This window comes from Centroberyx affinis, unplaced genomic scaffold, assembly GCF_046629955.1.
Source record: "Centroberyx affinis isolate AG114_WGS23_722 - 3 ecotype Tasmania unplaced genomic scaffold, CSIRO-AGI_Caff_v1 ptg003428l_1, whole genome shotgun sequence".
In the NCBI taxonomy this organism is placed as follows: Eukaryota; Metazoa; Chordata; class Actinopteri; order Beryciformes; family Berycidae; genus Centroberyx; species Centroberyx affinis.
This window is the reverse complement of record NW_027281401.1, coordinates 545,471-571,741: the sequence shown is the minus strand read 5'-3', so window position 1 is coordinate 571,741 and position 26,271 is coordinate 545,471. Positions and strand designations below refer to the sequence as shown.

Genomic DNA, 26,271 nt, shown 5'->3' with positions numbered 1-26,271 from the left:
TTTGTAAACAAGAGAGTGAGTGGAAGGAGGAAGAGTGGAAGGACGGTCATTCTCCGAGCTCGATGAGGTCCCGTTACTTTCCGCTGGCAGTACTTGCCGGTGTGCTGTGTGTGTGCCAAAGCTACACCCTGAGGAACTCGGTTTCCTGGGCTGTCTCCTCCAACGACGTGGTGGTGGAGGGGGAGCTGGACGCGATATCAGAGGAGGTCGCCCCCGCTCTGCTGGGGGACAATGCTGGGTTATGGAAGCAGGCGTACCCGTCGTCCCAGGTGCTGGGAGACGGTGTGGAGAGCCCCAAAGACTTAGTCAAGTCGGAAAACGACAATGTCGCCCCTCTCTCGTCTCGACTGTTTTCATATCGGATGGAGGAGGTGAAAAAGTCTGCCAACACCACTCCTCCCCCGCACCAGGAGACAGCTAGGACCGCCAGATACATCGCTCATTACAGCGACTGGGGACATCTGGCCACCATCTCAACTCAAGACAAGGTAGTGAAGGGGGAAACCAATTTAATGGTTAGGTTTTTCTGACTGTAAGATCAACATTTTCCCCAGAATTAATTTAACTAATTATGAGAGTGATTTCATCCATTCTAGGCACACCAAGTCATTCTCTATGTATTGTTTAGGAAGCATTTTATATCATGACACAGTTACAGGTGTTAATCGCAACTCTCACATTTCTGGTTTTGGGATAGAATTGCCAATGTTTACAGACATTGATTAGACAAGGCTGTAGGAATTACAGATATTGATTAAACAAGACCGTAGGAATAGCATATGAATACTTACATTCTGTGCCCCTGTAATTCTGTGTACAATAGCCTTCACTGCTGGCTGGGCTCAGCTTTCACACTAACAGCACCATCAATCATGAAGTCAGGGATATATAACTGTATATTAAGTATATCCCCCATTTTATTTTATCACCAGTGAAATGCATAGGATACATCACATATTACATCCACATCCCTTGTGCCCATATCCTAAACCACCACACCACTGAGCATTATTAATAATGAATCTGCTCTGCATGCTGCTCTGTAACTGAATATGTCTTTGATAACATCTTACTTTCTTGCACAGATCAAGGGTCTCCCCTTTGGGAACATCTTCTCAGTCAGTGATGGACCGCTGGACAACAGCACTGGAGTCATCTATTTCTATGTTACTGCAATGGACAACACTGTAGCAGACCTGAAAAACAACCCATATGCTTCTCTCACATTCTCTGAGGCGGAGGGAGACTTCTGCAGGTAAGCTCCAACTTTTTATGCACTCTGCTGACTGCCACATAAATAGCACTGAGTTACTGATCCACTCAAAAAGCCTATAGTCAAACCCCCTAAAATGTGTGTTACCATGGAAACATGGTCTTCTGTATTTCAAGGCAAATGATATATGATCCAGAGGATCCAAGATGTGCTCGACTCACATTAACGGGCAAGATGGTGGAGGTGGTCCCAGAGGAGCTGGAGTTTGCAAAGGAGGCTATGTTCTCAAGGTGACTGGGCTTATATAGGATCAATTACTGCATGAATGCATGGTGGCTTCGCCACTGCAAATGGGGAGTTATTTTGTGCATGCATCACCATGCAATGCTGTTATCTTTCTAGACATCCTGTGATGAAAAAATGGCCGGTGGGACACAAGTGGTTCTTCATGAAGCTGGAGTTGATCCAGGTCTGGCTGCAGGATTGGGTCGGAGGAGTGGCGCTCGTTCCACTGGAGGACTACTTCAAAGCCACGCCCTTCTGAGAATGTCCCTCCCTGTGCATCATTTCAGCCTATAAATACAGATCAGTTCAGCTGTCTACACAACAGATGTCCTCTTGATATGGGGTGAGATTCCCCAAAGCCTCATTGTGCTAGGAATAGTTCAAATCTCTCTCAAATACCATTGCTGTTAATTGGGGTTAGTGAAGACCCTTTGCAGCCTACATACTTTTTGTTGCCCTTCCACTTTGTTTTGCACAATACCAACTGGCTTCCTGTATTTGGTGTGTCCATGTATTAGTTAGCTTATTAAGTTTTCATATCCACAGGTATTCACACAAATACTTTTTATGGGAACTTGATTTGTTCAGTCCAGTCAGTGTTTAAACGTGCACAAGGAAATTGTAATTTTTGTTAAGGTTGAACAGAGCAGTGCCTCTGCTCTATTGATTAATTCATGAGTAAACATACACATCTGAAGTGTTAGTGCACCTGGGCTCTGAGTTTTCTTTTGGAGAAAAATTATGAGGCAAAGTCGAGTGAATTTACAGGCCCCAAGCTAAGTCTGATCACATACATCATGACAATTTGTTGCATCAACAGTCAAAAATGTGTCCTTGTAGATGAGGAAACGGTATTAAAAACCTGAATGTAAAACTAGAGATTGTTGTCAATAATTTAGCAATTACACATCTTTGCATTGTAGATTTGTTCTGTCTTTGAAGATCTTTATTTTTTAATCTATCACCTGGAAATAAATAATTTAACTGTGGCACCTCTGGCTGAAAACAATGTGGCCATTAATCAGTGCTGATGTGGAATTTCTGGAACTGTGTGGAAATGTAAATGGTAAAAGCATGAACGCTTATTAGCCAGATGCTTTGATATATTTTACTGTGTGCATACAATTGCTCAAATAAAGAAATACATCTTTGTCTTTGATTCAGTTGGCTCTAATTTGAATCTATATTTGGAGAGTAGTTTTGCATATATGACTAGTGCAAACAAGGTTTTAAGAAGAAATTCAGGTCCACCAATGAAAAAGAGATGGAGACAAAGACTGGAACTGTGATCCAAAGTGGCGTCCAGGGACCTCCAGGGGTCCTTGTTGAGGTTATATCTATATTTATCCTTTATTTAACCAGGTAAAAGTCTCATTGAGATTAAAGTCTCTTTTTCAAGAATGACATTGTCAAGAGAGCAGCATAAACAACAGCATGTTAGCAGCATGTACAACTGTCACACACTACAAACAAGAGGTTCCAGGGGGTCCCCAGTAAAATAAGGCATATTTTCCATTTCGCTATTATTTAATTCACTGGATATTAGCGCAATGTCATCACTTGTGTTGCTGGTTGAAGGCATGAACACAAGATGGCGCGCTTTCTACTTTTAAAAAGGAACGCTCCTCTCACCGAGGAAAATAAAAGCATTTTTTGTCCTGAGAAGGTGGACGGTGGAGGCTTCTGGTAATTACAAGATTAGTCACTCATGATGAAACCCGGCTAAATCACTTCACTGGAAGCATTTGACTGCTGGTAGAGATCGCGCATGTTTTTCACCTGTAGTGACCAGAGGGCGGAGTTACAGAAATCTGAAATTCCGCCCGACACGCCAGGCTGCCCGGTTAAATGACCAATTACAGGTTTTTCAACACTTCCTTGGTCTTGACCCAAATAATATAATAGGCTACTTCCACGGCCTTGACTCAGGCAAAGATATGTTTAGAAATATTTGTGCCACTGCTATGTGTCAAAATCCTTCCAGGTCTGGTGCTTTGTGATTGGGCCTTTTTTGTATTTTTGACAGCCATCGATTCCTCCTTAAATAGTATTTTTTATTTTCACTTTGATAGTTTGTATTACAAAAAAAAATGTTGCAACATATGTAAGGGTTTTATTTTGAAAGTTGTGACCGGAAGACCTAAATCACATTCTAGCTTGCTTGATACTGGTGGTAGAGCTAGATCCAGAGACGCTTCATCAGCTTTACAATAAAGCTCAATTTATTCTGTAAACAATTAGTCGCCAATAACTTAAAACCTAAAAGGCGTGAGACAGTTGAAGTCGACAGGCTGAACGTGAAACCACTCTGCACCGAGCAGCGAAAGCGTCTCTATGGTTGCTTTTGTTTTGGTAAGCTGCAGGTTGACGGACCGAGTCTGGCCAGCGGAGTTTCAGCCCAGGCAACTTAATGTTAGCTCGCTAGCTAACGGGTACTGTGTCGCAGGTCGACTGGCTAGCATGTATTATATGCCAGATAAAACTCACTGGGTACGTTAACGATATAACGTTAGTCCCGGCTAGTTAACAAGTACCAACGCGCTTTTAAAATCTGTTGCCAGACATAATCAACGTGAGGCGAGGCGTAGCCTTGCGGACGCCGTCAGAGACCACACAGCCTCCCTGGAGGATCAACCGTCAGACCGTCAGTTGAAATGCTGTCTAACCTGTAGCTGTATGAATTGGTATGGACTGTAACGGCAGCTAGCTCGGGTTGTCTTTACTCGACCATGTAAGCTGTTTTATCACGCCAAGGCAGTTTCTCACTCTTGGAGGGGCTGACTCGTGACTGATATCTCTAGGACGGCACAGGAGGAGCCAGCTACAGCCCTCTGAACAACGACAAAGACACACAGGACACATCCAACTAATCCCTCCCAACACCGAAGTCCTGCTCACTGCCCTCTTACCGGAGCGCTTTACCGTTTAGACGCCCCGTATGCCGACGCCCACGCTCGGCTTAACATCCTGAAGGCAGAGAGGGAGGCACGGCAGCCCCGGGGTCCCCGACAGTCGAGGAGAGGAATCGCTGAAATGAGATGAGGCTCAGAAATGGAACTGTGGCCACTGCGATTATTTTCTTCACCTCATTCCTCAGCCTGTCTTGGTACACAGCGTGGCAGAATGGTAAAGGTAGGCAAAGCATCCCCCATCATCACCGTTATCAAAAAATCACATCTGTGGTGTGAGTGGTTTTGGGAAGTGACAGTTGTTAAGGCCTGTTGTATCAGGTTGACAGGCTGACATACAGACACCAGGCTGACATTGGGGGTAAAGTCGTTTCGGCCTAACAAGTAGATCCTAAACATGTCGTGGGACAGCAGCTGCTCCCATGCACTTCCTCATGTCCTCTTTCGGTTTCTGTTGGGTGGATTGGCATTAACTGGTAGCCTGTTTACATTGTCACGGTGCAACATACATTAGATATGGGCTACCTATAACGACTAATAGGTGGCCCTTCAAAATACGTTTCTATCTGTTGTTTTGACTAGGACAAGTATTGCCACTGATGTTTCCGCTTTCAGCGTGAAGGCAGCAGAGTAGATCGGTATCCGTTCTCATCTCTTTTGACAGCTCATTGCTCATCGCTCGATAATTTTCTGTTTCGATCCACCCTCAATCAATTGGAGATAATTTATCATGCCACCATCAGTTTAACGCACCAGACAGCGCAGTTTGAAGCACTTTTGATGTGTAGAAACTCCACAGCGATTTCACCCCTCTTCGAGAAACTACAATCTCAACGTAATCATTATTCTAATCAAAATACTCACCATGATTTATGCCTGTCTTTTGAAACGTCTGTGCTCAGGCCTATTGCACAATGCCCTATACAGTGTTGCTGGGCAATAGTATGTAAGTGCTGAGTGCTTACTTCTCAGGGTGTGGGGAGGGCTGTGGGCCTTAGTGACTTGTTATCAGCAGAGTGTAAATAATTGCAGCCTTTAGATAAATTCCAAGGCGAGGCTTCATGTCGTGATTACCCAGTGCTTATCAGGTCAATGAAATAGTTTTCCTCTAAATGGAGCCCAGTGAGTGCCACCACTACAGCAGGCCAAGACTGTTCCATGGCTTGATTAAAGGGAGTGTGATAAGCAAAGGTCAAGTGAGGGTGCTCTCTGTTCCTGTCTGCACCTGTTGATACGAACCAGGTGGTCTACAGTCCAAGCGGGGCTATGAAGACCAGCTCCGGTGGGTCTATTTAACATTTAAACTGACACAAGCTGTGAACATAATAACTTGGCTCTTACTTCTCTGGATTGTCTGAAATGCTGTTCATTAGGAGCCTCTTTATCTGCACTTCAGATAGAGCTGTGTTTCCACAATTGATAATTTTCAGTTGCGGAAACACAGCTTTAATATTTCATTTAATTTAGAATGCCCACTGTCGTTGAAACTAGTTAAGATGTTGATAGAAGATGCAAAAGTAAAATAGTTTTGTTCCTCAGATCATTTGTGGTTAATATTTGTGATCACAGTATCTAGCAAAATAATCAAGAAAACCGTTTTAGCTGTAGGCTCATGCAGCCCCAATTTCAGACTTAAAGAAAACCTGTGTTGACTGATTGTGCCTAAAGGCTAGGATTTGTGTTAAACAAATACATGCAAATGAAAGTGTTTGAACTATAGCTTAGACTGTACAAAGCATGTCACAACATGCGTGCATCCGCCTTTCATATTTTGAATACATTTTGGCCTGGAATTGTAATACATTTCAGGGTTCAGAAGATGTTTTGCAAACAGCCTAAACAACCTGAATAACATAAATTCCAAACGACTCTTGCTAAACAAGGTTCTACTATTGCTACTATTTTACTATTGCTACTATTTACTGACCCCAGGCAGCTCCGGGTCAGTATAATATGTTTATGACATGACATTGAAAACAATCACCCTGTTTGTTTATTTGAAGCTGTAGTTCAGCTTGGGCTATACAGTAGGCTATATCTTTGAACAAATCTGTTGACAACAAGAATCAAACAGAGTACCTGCAATAATAAGAAGCTCTTTCTGGCCTTGTAGTGGAAACCAGGGTATTGATTTATATCATAAACTCTGGGCAGCATTGCTTTATGTGAAGGCTACTGATGCAAGTAGCTTTGCTTCCTTGCTTCAAAGTCTCCTTCCCCAGGCGCATCACTGGGCTGCTATTTTGTTGAATTTCTGACTGTGACGGGATCAAACATAAAATTAGTTATCCTTGGGGGGAAAAAGGACAAAAATGAATTTGAGATGCAACCAGATCTAGACACTTAACACACTCCTCTTTCAAAGGTCCCCAGTAAAAACAAAAATATATACTGTATGTATATACACACATGCAGCCTGGATTTCAGTGTATTAATCTCAGGGTAAATAAAACTGTGATCAGTGTGTTTGACTTTCATCAACTTCACAAGCATTACACTCACACTTTATCTACTTGCACTTACCTACTTTCACAGTGGCTCCCTCTCTCTCCGTTTTCCTGGCATTTCATGTGTCGTCATATGAAATCTTTTTAGAGTAGGGCTGGGCAATAATTCAATATTATCATTTATCGTCTTTCAGTGGAATCATGTCGTGATGATATGAAGATATTTTAATATCGTGACACACATTTTTGCTGTCTAAATTGATGATGACAAGCAAATTTTACTTAAAAACTCTCATAAAATGAGGTATGGTAGGAATATTATTTGAATATTTCTGTTTTGTTTGAAGTCACACCTAACATTACCATTCGGTTCAATGAGATGAACATTAATTTGATTATTTAACATGATTTTGCATACATGAACCATATCGTGATATATATATTGATATAGAGAAAAATCCTTATGATTATCGTGATATTGATTTCAACCATATCGCCCAGCCCTATATCTGAGCCTCTTTCATGTCCCATCCTTTTTCTCCCTCTGATTCTGGATGGGTTCTCCTCTTAATTCTGTTCGGTGTGGGTGGCTAGAGTCTACTTGGCCTCAGGCGATGAGTCACTCTGAAGATGAAATGTTCGAATCCTGTTTTACTGGCCATGCACAGAAAAGGTGCTTTTGTAAATGTGTACAGTTCAAGTATGTAGCCTAAAGATACAGTTGAATTTCTCTTTATTGGCTAATCTTGTGCTCCCGGCAGTCACCCTTGCCTGTCTTGTTTCTGGTCACTTGACTGCTGTGAATGAGAGCCGTGCCAGTCAGCTGTCCAAACACTCCATGCTGAATGACTCTCCAGAATGTGTACTTCTCTGTCAGAGTCTGCCCCGTCCCCTAGTGAGAGCCTGCTCTCCAGTATCTCCATGGCTGTCTCTCAAGTAGACTCCAACAATGTTGACTGGCAGGATAAACACGAATAATGCCGTCAGGGTCTGAGATGGCTGGAAGGTGCTTCAGCAGTCATAGTTTGCTGAGAGAAAACGGTAACCAGGCACACAATACTCTTCCTTTTTAGAAAATATGACTTCCTCCTAGCCTTTCTTCTCGTGAACTTCGTTCCCCTTCCTCACTGTTTAAAGGCATGGTTTTCTTCCATCATCAGATCATTCTAAACACAATGGGACAAAAATAGCACAAGGAGGGAGTGATTACAGCGAGGGGGCGAGTGTGGAGGCAGATAAGGAGGGTGGTAGGGCAGAACTTTGCTGCATGGGAGATAGAATGGGAGAGAATATCCGCTTGTGCATTTTGTCTTTTGTTTGTCTCTGGTTGTGATATGTTTTTTATTTGATGATGAGACAGAGAGAGAGAGAGAGAGAGAGAGAGAGAGGGCAGCCTGCCAGACATACGCTAAGTGGCCCAGAGGGAGGGGAAGAAAGAGAGGCGAAAGGCCAAGGGCCCAGATTTTAGAAGAGAGAGGATGAGAAGGGACTGAGAGAGGCGGAAGGGTACGGGAAGAGAGTGCTGACACAAACCGAGGTTGAGACACTGGTATAAGTTTCTTGGTGGTGTTTTTTTTTTTTTTTTTGGTGTTGTTTACCCTGCCTAGACACACACAGACAGCCCTCACTCTGTTTTTTCCATAAACAGGAACAGGCGCCCCCAGCCGCGGCTGCTCATTAACGAGTTAACAATCATCGTTCTTTCCCTCCTCGTGCTTCTCCTCACTTCCTGTATGCCACACTGCTCTTCATTCAGTCATGTTCCTTCTCTACTTCTGGTCAAAATTCCCCCGAGGATACACAAATTCTCCTCTGTCAGAGAGGAGAACAAGGCCATTGTTGGGCTCTAACTGTTCCCTGTTGGTTAAGCCCTCGTCTGACATGCACAGTAAGCTTGCTGTATGATTGAGGACGTGTGTGTGTGTGTGCACACTGGGTTGTCTGTGTGCATATGTTCATGCACACCCACATGCATCAAGCCTGTTTTGGTTTGTGATTTAATATTATGTCATTTTTATAGCAGGGTCACAATTTATCCTGTAAAACCAGGATGTTTATAGAATCTCATGAGAAACAATGACAAAATTAGTAAAATACCATGGAAAACCTTTGGATGACCCTAGAAAGTCAGAGGGTTACAAGTCCTTCTCTCAAATTACCAAAAATAAGTTATTTTTCTAAAGGCCCAAGGGAGCACTCCCTTGTAATCCCCTTGTGAATCCCCCTGATGATCTCTGTAATTTAACCCATTGCCAAAAACTGTATTCAGATATCTTTAGGACCATATTGATATAATGCGCTGCCACATCATAATTTTTTTGAAATGGAACTATAGCAACCAACCTGCAGTGATGTGAGACTGTCGAGATCAAGTATATCATTTTAGAAGATGTATCGAAGTCACCCCCGAAAGTGGATTTTCCAAAAAAGAGTGGCAACCCTGGCATAGTGAATGAGCTGTACAGGCGCCAAGTGGAGCCAGAGGAGGAGTGGAAGTAAACGGAGCAGGGCCAAGCTGTCAGCTCAGCGCTGTCAGACGGCTCGCTCTGTCACAAAGAGACTCATGGCTTACAGCACAGTGGAGGAAGAGGAGTGGGTGGAGGTCGGGAGAAACAGTGGGCCCACAGTGAGAGGTGGAGAAGAAGGGAAATTAAGAATCTGGTTTGGAAAGATGCCAAGGGGGTAAATATTAGTTAGCTTGGCCGTTTTTGAAGCGATGCTGGAAGTGAGCAAGGTTGTAAGACTCGGTTTACTGTTAAGTGAAAGTGTTCGGGGGGCTTGTTGAACAAGAAAAAAGGAGAGAATGGGATAATGTAAAAAAAGTCAGAGTGTATGTTTTCTCTCCCTGCATTCTAACCTACAGCTGGATCGACTTGCAGTTCCCTTCAGGAAAATACCACCCAAGATCAATACTACCTACTACTGTGTGCGTGTGCAATATTATTTCTATGCGTTGATGTGCTTGTTTTTTTTTCCTATGTGAGGATAAGTGTTGCACGTTTTATGCTTAGTGATAATGTTGAGCCATGAATGGGATAAGAAATGTTTTATACAAACTTGTATCACTTGGAAGAAACACATTTTTTGACATTTACTGTTCAGCAGTCATGTACTGCACAGCTGGGTTTCACAGATGATTCATCTGATGATTGTGGTCAGAGACAACTTCTGAGTTGTGGCTGTGAAACCCATGTCTGTTAATGTCTACATGAATTACGTTGGACTAGCTTTAAAGTTGGATTGTCTCTGAACTTTGCGATCTGCTCCCTGAAGAGAAGAAAACAGAAGAAAATCCAACATGTTATTTCCATTCCTGTCTTTGTCCTTCTATCAATCTCAAGTTCATGCTTTGCACCATCTGTCCCACTTAAAGATAACGGCCCGTATAAACGCTTTGTGTTGCTCAAGGCAGCTGCAGTGTACTGTGGAACCACGTGGGTGGCAGGTGCACCACTTGAGGGTCTTCATACATGCACACACACACACGCACACATTTTGCATACATGTGCATCTTATTCACATCAGACTGGCAGGTGGAATTTAGAAACAAAAGCTATAAGCAAAGGCTAAATGACCTGTGACAAGGTTTCAGCAAACAAAACAGAGGTTTAATGGCTGTTGCCATTGACTGGTAATGGCTGAGCCTGTTGTATTTGCTCTCATGTGCATAAAAGCTGATGTGTTTTTGAGGAAAATTGGCTGTACTTCGATAGACACATGCAGTTTGCTGAGATAGCAAAGATGTCAAAATTAGGACAAAAATCATTTCGACTAATGGGACTTCTGGCAAACTGCCTGATTCTCAGTCTAAAGAGGCCACCATGTTTAAGAGAGGAGGAGGAAGGACCGAGAGGATTTATAGTTAATGTGAACTTAAGATGACAATTTCGGTTGAAATTTTGGTACACAACTTCCAAATTGGTTCATGAGCAATCCCCAAGGAGTCCGTGGAAACTTTTCCTCAGGCTTTTTGCCATTGCCAGCAAAATTATTTCTAACCAATTGTGACCACAGACACAAAAAAATCCATGGCAATGTCAAAAGTATAGTATAGTTCATACTTACACTGAACAAACATATAAACACAACACTTTTGGTTTTGCTCCCATTTTTCATGAGTTGAAATAAAAGATCTAAGACTTTTTCTATGCACACAAAATGCTTATTTCTCTCAAATTTTGTTTTCTCCTTTTGTGTGCATAGAAAAAGTCTTAGATCTTTTATTTCAACTCATGAAAAATGGGAGCAAAAACAAAAGTGTTGCGTTTATATTTCTGTTCAGTATATTTTAGAATCAGGATTTTTAGTATTTTCTAAAAGAAAGAAAGCAAGTGCTGTATCTGTGGATACCTGGGACAAAGATCATCAGTGGTTGATTGTTCACGTGGGGGTTTGTGTGCCAGAAAGTGAAAATGTGCTGGAAAAGTGACACTTTGCCTTAAGGACACCCACATACGGCAACTCTCTCACTCATGCAAACATACACTGCACAAGTCCCTCATCAGCACTCATGAACACACAGTCAGCAGCATACATCAGCGAGGGAGAGTGGGGTCACAAGGACAAGATCACTGTAAGGGCAGATATGCTGCTTTTGATGAGGTGACAAATTGAGTGTTAAAACTCCAAATTGCTTGTGAGCTCAGGGTTGGATTTCATCCTCCATTTATCATCCTTGTCCTGTCGGTTCACTGTGGAACTGAGAAGACTAGTTCTAAGATGCCTCTGAAAAAGCCAGCTCTGGTCTTGGTATTCAGCCTGTATGAGATTTGTCAACTTGTTTAAGTGTGATGTACATTCATATTAATGGTTTGTATAGAACGTTGTTTCCTATACACAGTCATGGGTGAACATTTTTGTCTCTCTCTTTCTCTCTCTCTGTTTCTCTCTGTCTCTCTTTTTCGACATTCAGTTCTCAAATACTTGTCCACTCTTCAAAAACAATAAACACAATGTAACAATGAGTACAGCAAGAAACAGATGTGAGTAGACTTTAAGACTGGCAGGTGGTGTTTAAACCTGGTTTAAAGGAGGAGAGCTTTGAGTATTCAAATGACTGTTATAGCAGCACACACATTAGGATGAACTACCTGGAGGTAGGTGTGAGTGTGGGGGGGGGGGTTGTGCCTCCCTCCCTGCCTGAGGAAATGCATGCAATTCTGTATCTTCTTTCAAGACACAACTGAAAACTCACCTTTCTAGACTTTATTTGGCCTGTAGCATTATTGTAAATTTGTTTGTTGTGAGTCCATAAAGGTTTATGAATTTTCCTGAGCCGAGTTATGGACTTGATGGAGGATGCAGTCAGCAGTACAAGTCTTCTCTTTTGTATTTTAGATTCTAATAGTTTTGTTTTAGGAATGTCCCAGTGATTTTCTTGTAGAAATGTATTAATGATTACTGATGTTAAAATGCTACACATAGCATCTTTAACAATTTTATATTGCCAAAGCAACTGAATATAGGCTACCACAAGACAGCTAAAGAAAGAGGAACTGAGAGTAGAATTGGGAAGGAGGAATATAGATTTTGTTTGCCTCCACATTTGGTGTGGGTGCGTGTCTGTGTGTGTGTGTACCCACCAATAATCTGCACGTGGCTTTGGTAGCATCATGGTCTTTGAGGTTTGCTCTTCCCAATGCAAAGAAATGTTTTAGACTTCTCCACAGTGCAAATCAGGTAGTCTAGACCAAACGTAATATTGTTTACTTGGTCAAAAATGGTCTAGCCTACATCCTTTTTTTTTTTTAACTTAAACACTACTGTATTAGTTTGTGTTTCCTGTTCTGGTCCACCACTGTAGCTCTGTATTCTAGCTTCTTTTCTTTTTGCAAATGTTAGTAATAATTTTCCTATTTAGCTTGTCTTCTTCTTATTTGGCTTCCCATCATTCGACCCGATGACACAACTTGCTCTTTATAATCCATGCACTTGAGAAAGAGAACAAATGAAGTTGGAGCACATGTCACAGCACGCTCCAATCAAAGCCTCAGTATTGAAGAACTATTGGAAAATGATTTCGATTTTTTTTTTTTTTATACAGCAAGTAGATCAGAGAACCTCACCCGCTAAGTGGCTGGTTGAAAGATTTACCTGCCAATTATTACCCATGTTTGGTTGGCTGGCCTGTCTTCATTTCAAGAATATAATGCGTACGTACATTCATACATAAATAGTTGTTTTGGTGACCTTTTGCTGGCATCGCCCTGCTCCATTGCCAAATCAGCCTACAACTTCATTCAACTTCGCACCTAATTTCTGCATCCTCTCATCTATAGTCAGTTGATAACCTTTTAAATCAGAAAGCACTAGATTTGATCCACATAACCTAATTGAACATAAAATTGGTTCTTGACTCTGACTCGAGTTTTTGTGGTTTAGGCATTTGGTAGATGAGAAGATATACTGTTTGTGTCAACTTCAAATACTGTGTCAGAGGAAGCAAATTTGCTGAGGGATTATGCATCTCTCTTTTGCTGGAAGAGTGAGGCATTTGCACAGAACAAGCAGTAAAGTATGTGTGTGTGTGTGTGTGTGTGTGTGTGTGTGAGTGTATGCATTCATAAATGAGGCCTTGAGTCTGTCTGTGTGAAGGCTAGTCATTGAAGGTCTATAGTGTGCCCGACTCCCCATTTTCCCCCACATATCTCATTAATAAATCAAATGAACTGAGCAAAAGAATCAAGGATGACACCTCAGGGCAAGATGTCACAGGAGATGGAAGGTTGGAGAGCAAAGGACTATGGGAGAATGGGAATCGGGACAGAGGGGGAGGGAGCAGAAAAAATGGTGCATGCCAGGACAGAAGTGTTCTAAATGGTTGGGCACGCAAATAGGAGACTAAAGAATGTGGAAATATGGAAAGAAAAAACAAATATGAAAAGAGGAGCAAAGGAGGGAGAAGAATGAGAGAACGGCAAAAAATAATGGCTGAATGCAGAAGGGAAGAAGGAGAGGAGAGGCTGTCACAGCTCAGAGGCAGTGCATTAGGCTCACAGTCACTTTGCCCTTCCCCCACCTGCTCTATCTACTCTCAGCTGTAGAGAGCACAAGTGAAGAATAATGAGATTGTAGAGCTGTGCTGCAGACCCCAGGTAGGTCTAATTGGCTAATGGGTTTAGCGTATTCATCCAGTTATCTAATTGCCCGATACCAGTAGAATGTGCTCACCGTTTACCCTTATACTCTTTTAACACACACATTAGTCTTAGTCTGATAGAGATGCCACTTGATCTGTAAAAGTGTTTCAGGTTTTTTTTTCAGTCAATGAATCCAGCAAAGTTTGTAGATGAACAGCAGGTCAGCAATGGTTAAACAGGAATGAAAAGCTATGTCTGGAGTGACATTTAACTGAAATGTCAAGAGACTATAGTAAACACTGTCAAACATACCCGGGCATATACGCATTGCTCAGTTGCTCCCGAGGGGGAGGCATTTGAGTTTTCATCACTTGTCCTGTGGGTGCTCCCTTGAGAGACAGTGAGAGATGACTGAATACATGTGATAGGCCTACGATTTCACCGCATCTAGGTCTTTGCATTGGAAAAACATAGCTAAATAGAAACCCAATACAATTCTTGTTATTGTTATTGGTTCCTGTGATGTGAATGCCCTATGTGCCTTGTTTCTTTGCGCAGTGGGATTACAGGTGTGGTTTCATCTCAGCGGGGATGGGGTCCTACAATCAAAGGCTGATGTGAAGATGAAAGTCTGTGGTTGAGTTTGGAGTTGCCCTTTTCATAAGGCTTGGGCCAAATGACAGCATCTGTCTGTGTGTCTAGAGATCAACAGTCCGGAGGAACAACATGCTGCTATGAGAAAGAGGAGCTAGGGCAGAGTGGATGGACAATAGCTGAGTCAGAGAGAGTGGTAGATGAAGACGGGGAGATAAAGGGATTGTGGGTTTTGTTGTAGAGAGGGGCTTTCCAAAAGGGCACGTAATCTACCGGCAGCGGAAGATCAGACAGAGACTGTCCAAACCCACTGCCCCACCCAACACACACACATCAGATGCTCTTTGTACTCTACCTGCAACTAATCTTGCATATCTCAGACCCTCATAAATTATGCAAGGGAACTGGGTCTTTGGTGCTAATCCTGACACTAAGCCTTGCTTTCAGGTGGGTCGATGAATGCTGTAGAGACACATATGCATACATGCACGCACGCACCTGGTTTCACATCACTAATCTCCAAAAATGGGAGGGAACGTTACAGCATCTCAGCCCACTACAGCTCCTCTCTTCTTCATAAAGCCCTGCATCCTCCGCTGTCAACTTCTGCTGTTCACCGAGAGTTCACCAGGAACAGGCTTTTTCCCCGCCCCATACCAAGGTATGCCCCCGCCCCATACCAAGGTATGGGGCGGGGGCGGCAGTAGCATAGTTTTTAGATAAGCAGGTCTGTAGCTGGTGTTTTGAATCCCTGGGCCAGCTGGGAAATTCTTGGGTGGGAAATTGAACAAGTAACTCCCCTCCCTTAACAAATACTCTTGAAGTGCCCTAGAGACCAAGGCACCTAACTCCATATCGCTCCAGTGGGACTGTTCAGTAGCCAGCAGGGGAAAACTGCTGGGCAGCTCCCAGGTGTGAATTTCTGCAACTGTGTAACTGTATGAAAGTGAAACAGGACATTGCTGGAAAAGAACACGCATATTAAGTCAACATCTGTCCAACAACATTTTAACTCGATAAACATAAGAAATAGATGCATCCTCTGATGTTCCCTCCTAAAGTGCAGCTTGAAGCCAATTTTCATCTCTGCTTGGTCTTCTCGCAGCCATTAGTAGTGTCTTGCTGCCACATTGGTGGCAGATTTTGGTATGCGAGTCACAAGCTTGTAGTCGGCTCTGCCAGTTAGAAGTAATGTGTTAACACGAGAGACATTCTGGCTCAGCTAGCTTGGTCCAAGATAGTGGCACACCAGTGAATTTTGGCCTGCTGCTTGATTTTAAACCATTACATTATTTAAATGAGACACTTGCACTTTTGCACTTTTACCAGTATTAAATTCTTACTAGTGTGTGTTGTGTCTGCCCACTGCTGCAACATTCTCCAACTCTGTCGAGACTCAAGACTTCAAAGCCATGCCCCCTCCCTGACTGATCTCTGGTTTCTCTAGGACTAAGGGTGTGAGCCTTGCATCAGACCTTTTGTTTTTTCAATTGTTTCATATAGAGGGCATGTTGTTGCCTGCTAATGCATCCTCCTTTGCTTCCTGTTTTTTCTTGTAGAGAAGCTGATAGCGTACCAGCGGGAGTTCCATGCCTTGAAAGAGCGCCTTCGTGTGGCGGAGCACCGGACGCTGCAGCGCTCCTCTGAGCTCAACAACATTCTGGAGCAGTTCAGACGCGCCATCGCCGAGACCAACGGCAGCAAAGATGCCCTCACCAACTTCTCAGGTAACTGATGCACCCGGATACACTGTTGGCCGTTAAGGACACGGGAGACGCATGCAAAAACTCACTGACTGCAACTGAGCTTTTCCACTGTGGTTGAAAGGAATCCATGAAAGCTTTGAGTATTTTGTGCTCAATGGATGTGGTAGTGTGTAGTCTGTGGAATCTGGAGCGTTTTAAATTCTTTTCATCTAATGGACTCTGCCCTTTCACTCTTAGTGCTGCCCTCTGGCTATGGCTCTGCATCGACTTTCCTATAGGTTAGAATCAAAACCGAACACCATGCTGTGCTCTTAGATGTGACAAAGCCTAGTTCATTTGTTGCCCTGCTCTTTTGTTAGATGCCCAGAATTGAGTGTTCTGAAGAGGTCTACATCTTATCATCTTTATGAGGTGCTCGTTCATTTGTTCTTTAGTTCATTTTGCTATTTGCAATGCACAGCATAGGGGAATTACGGTATGCACTCTTTAGGCTGCACATACCAGGAAGTCAGCATAATTTCACTCACTCCAATAATGCATATCCTCCCCCCGCACATAAAAAGCGCAAGCGCACCTGTTGCTTTTAGAATGGTTTGTTGAAATTGAGAAGAGGAATCAATGTAACTGGTCTCTCTATGTCTGCTTTCAGACGAGACACAGAAACTGCTGAAGGAGCTGGCCAATCGGAAACCTCTCCAGGTGCCAAATATCTACCACCACCTGCCTCATCTACTCAACAATGAGGGCAGCCTGCACCCTGCTGTGCAGGTTGGTCTGGGCCGCACCGGAGGTGAGACACATACACACACGCACACACACACACACACAGAGCTCTGCAAGTTCTCTTTCTATCACAATGCCCCTGATTTATGAGGCATTCTCTCTAGAATACACCTGCCCTACACAAACACACTCAAAACTGCAGAGATCCTATTTACACCAGGGACAGAATTGTGCCTCTCAACAAGTTCTCAGTTGGTGCCTAGTTCACAACTAATATCCCCGTCTGGATGGAGCATTGTCAACACAACCTATAAGTAACCTATAGTTAATTATTATACCGGACCTAGCAAACCAGTCTCATCATGACAACAGTAATATACCTAATATAGCAGTGCCGTAAACTTGGGAACTACCCACCTGAGAAAACACAATTGCGAGTGTGTCTATATGAACTTGCATTTAACTGATAACTTATTGCCCTCATTATACCAAAGTAATCTTTTTCATCTGTTTGTGGTAGTCCAGTTATGGTTTCTGAATTTTGCAGAGTTTCTGAATTTTGCCAAATTAAGGTAGATTAAGGTAGATCCAGCAGTGTAAATTTCCCCGTTCATTATAGCTGTTTGTTTGGGATTAAATGTTTGGTTTTCATTCCATTTTACAGTATTTTGTAACTTTGTTGTAAACAAAAGTGCTATATAAATGTAGTTATTATGAATGCAACTGACCATGGTGGTACCAGTGCTGCAGAATGATGAATTCTTTCTTGAACTGCATCAATAGGTTAATTCAGAAACGTGATGCCTATTTATCCTTGTGTAGCTTGCTGTAAACCAATACACCTGCCCCTATATCCTGTTTTGGCCAGGCAGTCAACTGTGGGACTGTTTAACAATTCCAGTCGCAGTATGAAAATGTGTCTAAAAGCACATATAAGATTAACAAAACATTTTCTGGCTCAATTACCAATAACTCACACTGAAACTGTCACACCAAGTAGTTTCCTGCAGTGTAGACAAAACAAAACCTAATTTTTGCACAGTTTACAGAAATGTATAGTGTTCTGTGAAAGTTGCTGTCTGACATCAGCCCCCCCTCCTGCATGGATTAATTCACTCTATTTTCCCATTCATTCCTATTTTCATCACCCCCATTTGTAGCATTACATTTTTGCTCCCTCCACCCCTCATGCAGCGGCACACAGCATAGTGACCTCCGCCGTATCGAGTTCTCCCTAAGAGGATTACCTATCTAGCTGTGTGAGTGTGATAGACAGAGCGAATTTGGGGCCAGGGGCTGAGTTGAGGGGCAGGACAACTCAAAGGGCGTTTCCACATTCCTAGTGACAATGGCTGAGGGCAAGAACAGAGGCCCAAGACAAATTAGAAGGGGAAGAAGGAGGGAGAAGACAGGGGGAACAAACAGATTTTCTTATTCCTGGCCTACGGCCTCTTTAGTCTCATCAAAGTCCAGTGATCCATGAGTATAAGGTTTTCCCTCAGGAAGCAAGAGAAAAAGCAAGACGTATCTCTTCCATCTCTCCTCTTCTCTGCCAGTCTGGCTCGTTTTATGGCAAGCAGACAGGTATCTGTTACCTGCAGACAGGCTCTTTTTGGTTTTCTCTTGGAAATCCACCAATTGGCTTTCTAGCTAGATATACAAGTCTTACTGCTGCCTTGTTGCAGTCACTGTTAGTTAGGTCAGTTGTTTGGTTGTCGCAATGTCTGTCTGAGATGGCGCAGCTCTAATAGTTGTTGATCTCCAGACTGTTGAACTGACTGTACTGCCCAGAAACTAAACAGACAGATGGTCCTCTAGACACACTTGATAAGCTACTGGCAAATTCACACAGCCTCAAGAACCCCCCTTTTTTGTTGTTTTTTTTTGTTTTCTATCTCTGTCTGTCTGTGCTTGTCTCTCTTTCTCTCCCTTTTTTTTTTTACTGTTCTTCCTGTTTCTCTGCTGGTCTAAGCATATCTGACATTGGGATATTTATAGCTGTGTAAATTAGGACATCAGCCCACTTTACTTTAGATTGAACAGGGATTATGGGAAAAAAAAACAGTGCAGAGAACCTCTGAGACTAAAATGTTTGGTGTGAAGCCTGCCTGACATAGCAGTATTATCAATTGACAATCAATATGAACCTCATGTTGGTATGTTTTGTTGTTGGCTTTCTTTACTGGGTGTTGTATGATGTCATACAAAGCTTTGAATCTGTTGCTTACTAAGTAGGCGTGAACGGTGGAAATTGTGGTCTCAGTCCAATAATCAACACTGGATCGTATATCACATAGTTTCAAGATCTAATCTTACACTAATTACTGTCTGAGGCCACTCCTTAGCTTTTTAACACACACACACACACACACGCACACACACATACAGAAACACACACACACACACACACACACACACACACCAGGGTTCCCACAGGCTTTGAAAATCCTTGAAATTCTGTGAATATGAGAAAAATAAAATGAGGCTTGAAAATGAATGGATGACCTTGAAAGTACTTTTATAATTTTGTATTGAAACATATGCCTCAGCTCTCTGGACCTCTGCTTCCTAGGATCAACACTTCACACCCTGAGGAAAACCCTGTGATGTATATTTGCGTTAATATATTTGCAGTTAAATTAATGATTTCACCACGATTTCTTGACAAGAACGAAGAAAGTAAAAACTGAGGCCTCTATAAGTTTGACGAATGTCATGTCTTAGTCCTTGAATTTCACCAAACAAGACTTTGAAAGTCATTGAAAAGCCCTTGAATTTAATGTCCAAGTGAGCGTGGGAGCCTTGACACACACACACACACCCTTGTGTGAATATCCCAAGCTGTAAAAATGATCATTGATGCATAGCTCTTAACCTTAACCCTAAATAATGTTTAGCCCTAACCCCTAATCTGTAAAATAAAGCCTTTTATTGAGTTTGAGCAACCCTTCACATTGTGCTGGACATTTGGACCCCACAAGACGGCACAAACACTATACACACACATGCACCATCTCCATTTCTTCGTGTGGCATGGCAAATCAGTCCTTTTCACTTGTGTGTCAGAGAGGCTCAAGTTCAGATGGACAGAAATGAAGATTTTTTTTCCTGAGCAAGATGAAAGGATTGCCAAAGCGAGCAGGCTGATGAAGGGACACGGGGAGGGGTAGTCTTGGAGCCTGTCCTCCTCACGCCGCACTTGCATGCATTCTCACTCATTCACTGTCTCCCACCCTCCCTTATTCTGTCACTCTCTGTCTCTTTTCCTTCCTCCCACACTCTCCTTTCATCCTCGACCTACTTTCCTGGTAGTGGGTGTCGCTATACGGTGCGGGGCTCGCAGCGCTGAGAAACACAAAGCAAAACGGGGACAGATTTTCCACGCTGCACAGATCACTCTGGAGGATTGCACCCTTTCTCTCGTCCACTTCGCCGCTCATGCATTCTGCATCGCAATGTGCGCCGCTGCTCCGCATGTTTTCCCCTTTTAAACCCTACACACACATGCGCACACACACCTTTTGTAGGAGCAGCCCAGGCCCATTTACTTGACAGACATTATTGTCCCTGTGGGGGAAAATTGTTTGAAACTTCCATTAAGGCATCGCTTTTTTGTTTTCCTTTTCTCCCAGAAAGCATTGGCAATTTCATACAAAACATATGCAAAATTGCTTCCTGTATTATGACCCTAGGATGTGAATTCAGTCAAGGGCAAGCACACCATGCATAAAGGATGAGAAAGAAAGATTAGAGAAGGAAACATGGCAAATCGGAGAGAGGCCACACAAGTAAATAAGTAGCCTAATTTAATGTCTTCCATTATTTTCTCCCCAGCAAGAGAAAAACAGAGCAATTCAGTGTCAGATAACCACTCTGGTAACTCACTCATCTTCCCATTTGCTTTTAGTCACACCAGTGTGTGCCTGCTGTTCTCACTCACTCACTCACTCACTCACTCACTCACTCACTCACTCATTCTCTCTCCCCTCTCTCAGTCCCTCTCTCTCACACACTCTCTCTCTCCCCAGTGAAAGTGATCCTTGTGTCCCAGTGGGTAAAATGGAGTGTGATATGTCTGTAGCAGTCTATTAAGGGTGCAGTGTACTTTTCAGGGAATCTCCCCAGTCTACAGAACAGTCTGTCTATACGGCGAGGCCCCCTCTAGGCCTCATACAATAGGAGCGATAGGGAGATAACAATAGCCACTCTCTTTTCCTCTGTCTTCATCTCTTATTGTTGTTTCTCTTATCCTCAGTTGAACTTTACTTCTGCACTAGGTGACCTCTCACAGTTCAGTGACCGTGATCACCATCGTGTCGGTTCTCAGTGGGGCTTTGTGGTTAACAGGGGCCCAGACCCTCTGAAAATCCCCGCCAGTCTTTTTTTTCTCACTGCTGCGGCTTTGTTTTGTCATCTCTAGAGTGTTTGTTGAGGCTGGTTAGAAAAGCTCTTGACGGCCACCATCCATTAGTTTAGCAGCTTTTCAGATCTCTAATAAGGAGTCAAGACTGATATGGAGTGAATGATATGTAGCATGAATTTATTGTAAGAGAGCATCAAATATGTGTCAGGATACGCCTGTATTACATGGATGGACAAGGCAGAAACCTAACATCAGCTAGCTAAGTTAGTTGATAGAGCTAGATAGCAAACTGGATGGCAGTAGCACAAACATTAACTTGACTCTAATTCACTGCTAGGTTGTTGAAACAGTAGTTGTATAATAGTATAAATAATTATTATTTGGCAGGCAAACTGGTTAGGAACTTTCTACCACATGTCAAGCTGAGGGCTGCAGTCAGTAAAGCAGATGGTGCACTGATGCTAGCAGCCACAGAGCTAGAGGTCATTAGCATCAACTTCAAAATGTCCCTCTGCTGCTCCTCCCCGGCGACACGTGGATCTGATGAAGACTTATGTAGGAATTTATCTAACTTGGGCAGTTTTGCAACCTCCCTTTCTTGCACACACATTTTTTAAATACATTTTTGGGTGCCACTTTTATCATGAGACAGGTTTCCCAATGTTATTTTCTCAAGACTTCCAAGCTAACACACACTAATTGACCTTTTGTGCCAAATTGGCAATCATAAGAGAATACTGTGACTTTCCAATTATTCTCACTGCTACATCAGGACGATTCAGTGATTCTCTACTGAAATGGTATAATTAAGTGTTGTATTTATTGATAAATTATATTTATTTTGCAGGAAAGTTGGATGATCAGGATTGTATATTGATGCAATGACAAAACAAAAAACATGCCTATGATACATAGCTTGAGATATATAAAGGCACTTTCCTACAAGGAAATGCAGCATGATAGCGCAGACACAGGATTTTTGCCAGTGAAACTGACCATCGTTGTCAACTAGCAGCTTAGACTGCGCATCAGAAATTGGGGGAGTTGGTTAACTTTATTTTTTGGGTCCATTTTCAAACCTGTGCATCTCTCCAGTTCCACACACAGCAGAAATTCCAAAATTAGACTCTTATTTGGTTACTTTTTATCATACATACATACTAATACTAAAAATTGGCCCTGTTTCAATTGTTTTTCTGGAGGTCGGTCTAGTCATGTTTATTTATATAGCCCTTTTTCACAAGCATGTGTCAAAGGGCTTTACATACCATCATATACATACATCATATACATACTACATATACCTCATAAGGTCAGTAAGACTGGATATTACCTGCAATAAGATTGGATTGTACCTGCTTTTATTAATTTAAGAAATTTCCAGCAGTGGTGGCAAGTCTCCAGCAGTTGAAGGGCATTACCACTGCTGAATGAGTGTTAAGGGACCATTGTATGCTCTGTGGATATAGCTGGTGACCAGCTGATAAAAGCTCCTGACAGTCAGCCACCGCTGCAGCCACTGGTACTTGTTCTCACCATGCTCTCCCCCCCTCCTCCCCAGTCTCCATGGTGATGGGGATCCCCACAGTGAAGCGGAAGGTAAAGTCTTATTTGTCGGAGACGCTGCGCTCGCTCATAGACAAACTGTCGCCTGAGGAGAAACTTGACTGTGTCATTATCGTCTTCGTAGGGGAGGTGAGCTCAGATGTTCTCATACAGAATGAGTCATGCATTGATGTATTTGCACAATAGATTCCATAATGCTAAAAGGTGTGTGTGTGTGTGTATTTGTCTGCCTGTTTGTCTGGTTTTGTCCCTGCAGACTGACGTAGAGTATGTTCACAGCGTGGTGGCCGGCCTGGAGAAAGAGTGAGTAAACTTCATCACTTCCTGACAGACGCACACAAGCCTTCCTGACCTTGTGTTTCCTGCTCTAGATGAAAACGTTGAAAAAAAAAAAGGAGCCAAATGTCACCCAGAGAAAACGTGTGTGTGTGTGTGTGTCTGTGTTTCCATGTTGACGTCATCGATGCTCTTTCTTCTCCAGGTTTTCTACAGAGTTTAGTTCGGGCCTGTTGGAAGTGATCTCTCCTCCAGCCGCCTACTACCCCGACCTCAGCAACCTCAAAGAGACTTTTGGAGATTCCAGAGAGAGAGTCAGGTGAGAAAAACACACGGGCGTGACATCTGTGTGTTCGACGCTCTGACCTTGAATTAGTCCAAGTGGGAGATAGAAAGTCATTATGGAAATAACAGAGAAGCCGGGCCTCAGAGAAATGAGATGCAGGAGAGCTGTGATGAGGATTGCAGAAAAAAAACATGGAAGGATGAGTCAGGAGGAAAGAGGGAGGGAGGGAGGGAGGAAGAAAGGGAGAGATGGAGCGAGAGCTTTTAGGTAGGCTGCCTGGGTACTTAGTATTCCACAGGCATTTCTCAAAGTCAGATCAAGGTCATCTGCAGCAGCACCCTCTATCTCTCTGTAGTCTCTCGCTCCTTCTCCCCTGTAGTTATCTGCTGTATAGTCAGCTAACAACTGGCCTCATTAGAAATCTGTTTATGGTGCGGTTTGTGTCGGCTACTTATGTACTCAGATAATGGCGTTCGGGCCCAAAGGCCTATGCGTTATGTTTGTGTGGGTGTTTGTTTGCGAGCGCAGATGCTACTGAGGATAAACTGAAGTCTTACGGTCTTGTTCAACATGGGCCATGGTGTAAAAGTGTTGTTGTATTTTGGACACAGTTTTTTTATTTGTATATATGTGTGTGTGTGTGTGTGTGTGTGTGTGTGTGTGTGTGTGTGTGTGTGTGTGCGTGCGCGCATTCCCGATTGAATGGTAAACAAGGCTCATTGCATTCTGATTAAATTCTCCCCCAGCTGAAACTGCAGTACCACACAATAGAGGTCTGCTACCCGACCCGAGCGCGACGGGATCTGTGACTGTATGTCGGGTATTGGCCGGGTAGGGCTTGGTTTTTAAATAAATAAGTCAGGCTCGGGTCGGGTCGGGCTCGGTTGTGTTTTTTCATGCGTGGAAAAGAGCAACATGTTTTTTGCTCCTCGCTTTCTCCTGAAGCTCTGTGTCAAACACAGGCTGGGCACGCACACAGTCCCCCCTCCCTCTGCCGAGTGCTGCGAAAGCTCCTACGAGTGGAACTAATCTTATAGCACTCAGGAATAGGAAAGTAAAGTTCCAGACAGGACGGTGGATTCGTAAAATGGTCTTTAAACATATTTTCTATCAGAAATAAAATTATGGCTAATATTCTACTAAATTGAACACTGCCTTCCCCTCTCTCTCTCTCTCTCCCTCTCTCTCTCTCTGCTCTCCTGGTGCTGAAAGACGCACAGCAGCGACTACAGTCCCAAAACGGGACTTTATGTTCTGTTTTACAAAGGATAAAGGGAAAATCGAGTCCTTTATAAATGTTGTATCTGCCGTTTATGACCAGGAAAACTATTTCCATTTTTAATTTGTGGATTTTGAAATGAAAATCAAATCGCCATTAGTTTTTAATTTTTAAATTTTTGTTTCTGAAAAGAAAATATGGCCAAAAAAACACACCGACCACTAGGCTATGCCTTTTAAATAGGAACTTTTTGATTTCGGGTTTAGGGGCCGGTTTGGGCCTCAAATGTTGCATTACAGTCGGGCTTAGTTTCGGGTCCGGGTTGTGGGCTCGGTCCAATTTCCAGGCCCTTGCAGACCTCTCACACACACAACCACCTGGCTGCGTGTGTGTGCACGCACTTCTATCCATGCCCATATACTTGCATTTGTGGTGTCCATGTGCATGTCTAAGAGTATATGAGTATGTGTGTAAGAGTATGTGTGTGTCTAGAGTATGTGTGTGTGTATTTGAGCGTGTGTACGTGTGAATATCTGTCTGTGCCACTTCCCACTCCTGCTCTCTGGTAGCAGCATGTACACCTGCGGCCCTCGGCTAACAGCATGAGTCAGACTGCAACAGGGAGAGAGATCAAACAACCAGGGTGACGGTCCTGGGTATGATCAAAAATAGGTTTTGAAATTCTAAAAAACCCCAAAAGAAAGTCTGCTGGTGGAACATATGCGAGTGTCTGCTTTTGCACAACTTCAAGTTTGAAGCAATTTGTCCTCTATACTTTCTACAGTTGCGATGTACCTGAGGATAACTTAAGAATCTATATTGAGCGTGTATAGTTACAATGGAGATGTACATTCACCGAGCACTTAATTAGTAACACCTTACTAATACTGGGTAGGTATCAGCTTTCAGCTCAGTGTCAACCAGCTACCAAAGTGACATCCACCTCAAGGTTGGACGTGTGGCATTCTGAGATGCTTTTCTGCTCACCACAGTTATCTGGTTATCTGAGTTACTGAAGCCTTTCTGTCAGCTCCAACCAGTCTGGCCATTCTCCTCTGACCTCTCTCATCAACAAGGCGTTTCCGTCCACAGAACTGCCGCTCACTGGATGTTTTTTGTTTTTTGCACCATTCTGTATAACCTCTAGAGAGTGTTGTGCGTGAAAATCCCAGGAGATCAGCAGTTTCAGAAATACTTAAAGCAGCCCGTCTGGCACCAACAACCATGCCACAGTCAAAGTCACTGAGATCACATTTGTTCCCCATTCTGACCTGTATCTGCATGATCTTATGCATTGCACTGCTGCCACATGATTGTCTGAATGGATAATTGCATGAATAAGCAGGTGTACAGGTGTTCCTAATAAAGTGCTCAGTGAGTGTATAATTCTGTGATCTCTGCTTTGTTTAGATGGCGGACCAAGCAGAATCTGGACTATTCCTTCCTCATGATGTATGCGGTCAGCAAAGGGGTTTATTATGTCCAGGTATGTCCCTGTAAAAAATATACACACACACACACACACACTCATGCCATCACTCTATTATTGTTCCCATAGCAACTTGTTGGAATGTATCTCAGTAGGGCTGGGGACAGAGTCACACA

General features: G+C 43.1%; 2 protein-coding genes across 3 annotated transcripts in view; both read left to right on the top strand.

Annotated features, from left to right (window-relative positions):
- creg2 (cellular repressor of E1A-stimulated genes 2) lies at positions 1–2,637 on the top strand. The gene is made up of 4 exons (XM_071539288.1): positions 1–488; positions 1,086–1,255; positions 1,390–1,503; positions 1,616–2,637. The coding sequence occupies exons 1-4, from the start codon at positions 63–65 to the stop codon at positions 1,755–1,757; spliced, it is 852 nt and encodes a 283-aa protein (XP_071395389.1). The 5' UTR covers positions 1–62; the 3' UTR covers positions 1,758–2,637.
- A 1,078-nt stretch (positions 2,638–3,715) lies between these two features.
- Positions 3,716–26,271, top strand: part of mgat4a (alpha-1,3-mannosyl-glycoprotein 4-beta-N-acetylglucosaminyltransferase A) — a 30,741-nt gene continuing 8,185 nt past the window's right edge. For both annotated transcript variants that reach the window (XM_071539287.1, XM_071539286.1), the window contains exons 1-7: positions 3,716–4,630; positions 16,087–16,254; positions 16,883–17,023; positions 22,881–23,014; positions 23,142–23,188; positions 23,367–23,480; positions 26,077–26,152. In XM_071539287.1, coding sequence (XP_071395388.1) covers positions 4,537–4,630; positions 16,087–16,254; positions 16,883–17,023; positions 22,881–23,014; positions 23,142–23,188; positions 23,367–23,480; positions 26,077–26,152 — 774 coding nt within the window. In that variant the 5' untranslated portion in view covers positions 3,716–4,536. The remainder of the gene's footprint in view (positions 4,631–16,086; positions 16,255–16,882; positions 17,024–22,880; positions 23,015–23,141; positions 23,189–23,366; positions 23,481–26,076; positions 26,153–26,271) is intronic.

Excerpts from the sequence above, each read along its gene's own strand:
- creg2 (XM_071539288.1), top strand. The coding sequence starts at position 63 with ATGAGGTCCCGTTACTTTCCGCTGGCAGTACTTGCCGGTGTGCTGTGT. Across the intron at positions 1,256-1,389 it reads GCGGAGGGAGACTTCTGCAG|GCAAATGATATATGATCCAG; the intron begins GTAAGCTCCAAC and ends CTGTATTTCAAG. Across the intron at positions 1,504-1,615 it reads AAGGAGGCTATGTTCTCAAG|ACATCCTGTGATGAAAAAAT; the intron begins GTGACTGGGCTT and ends TTATCTTTCTAG.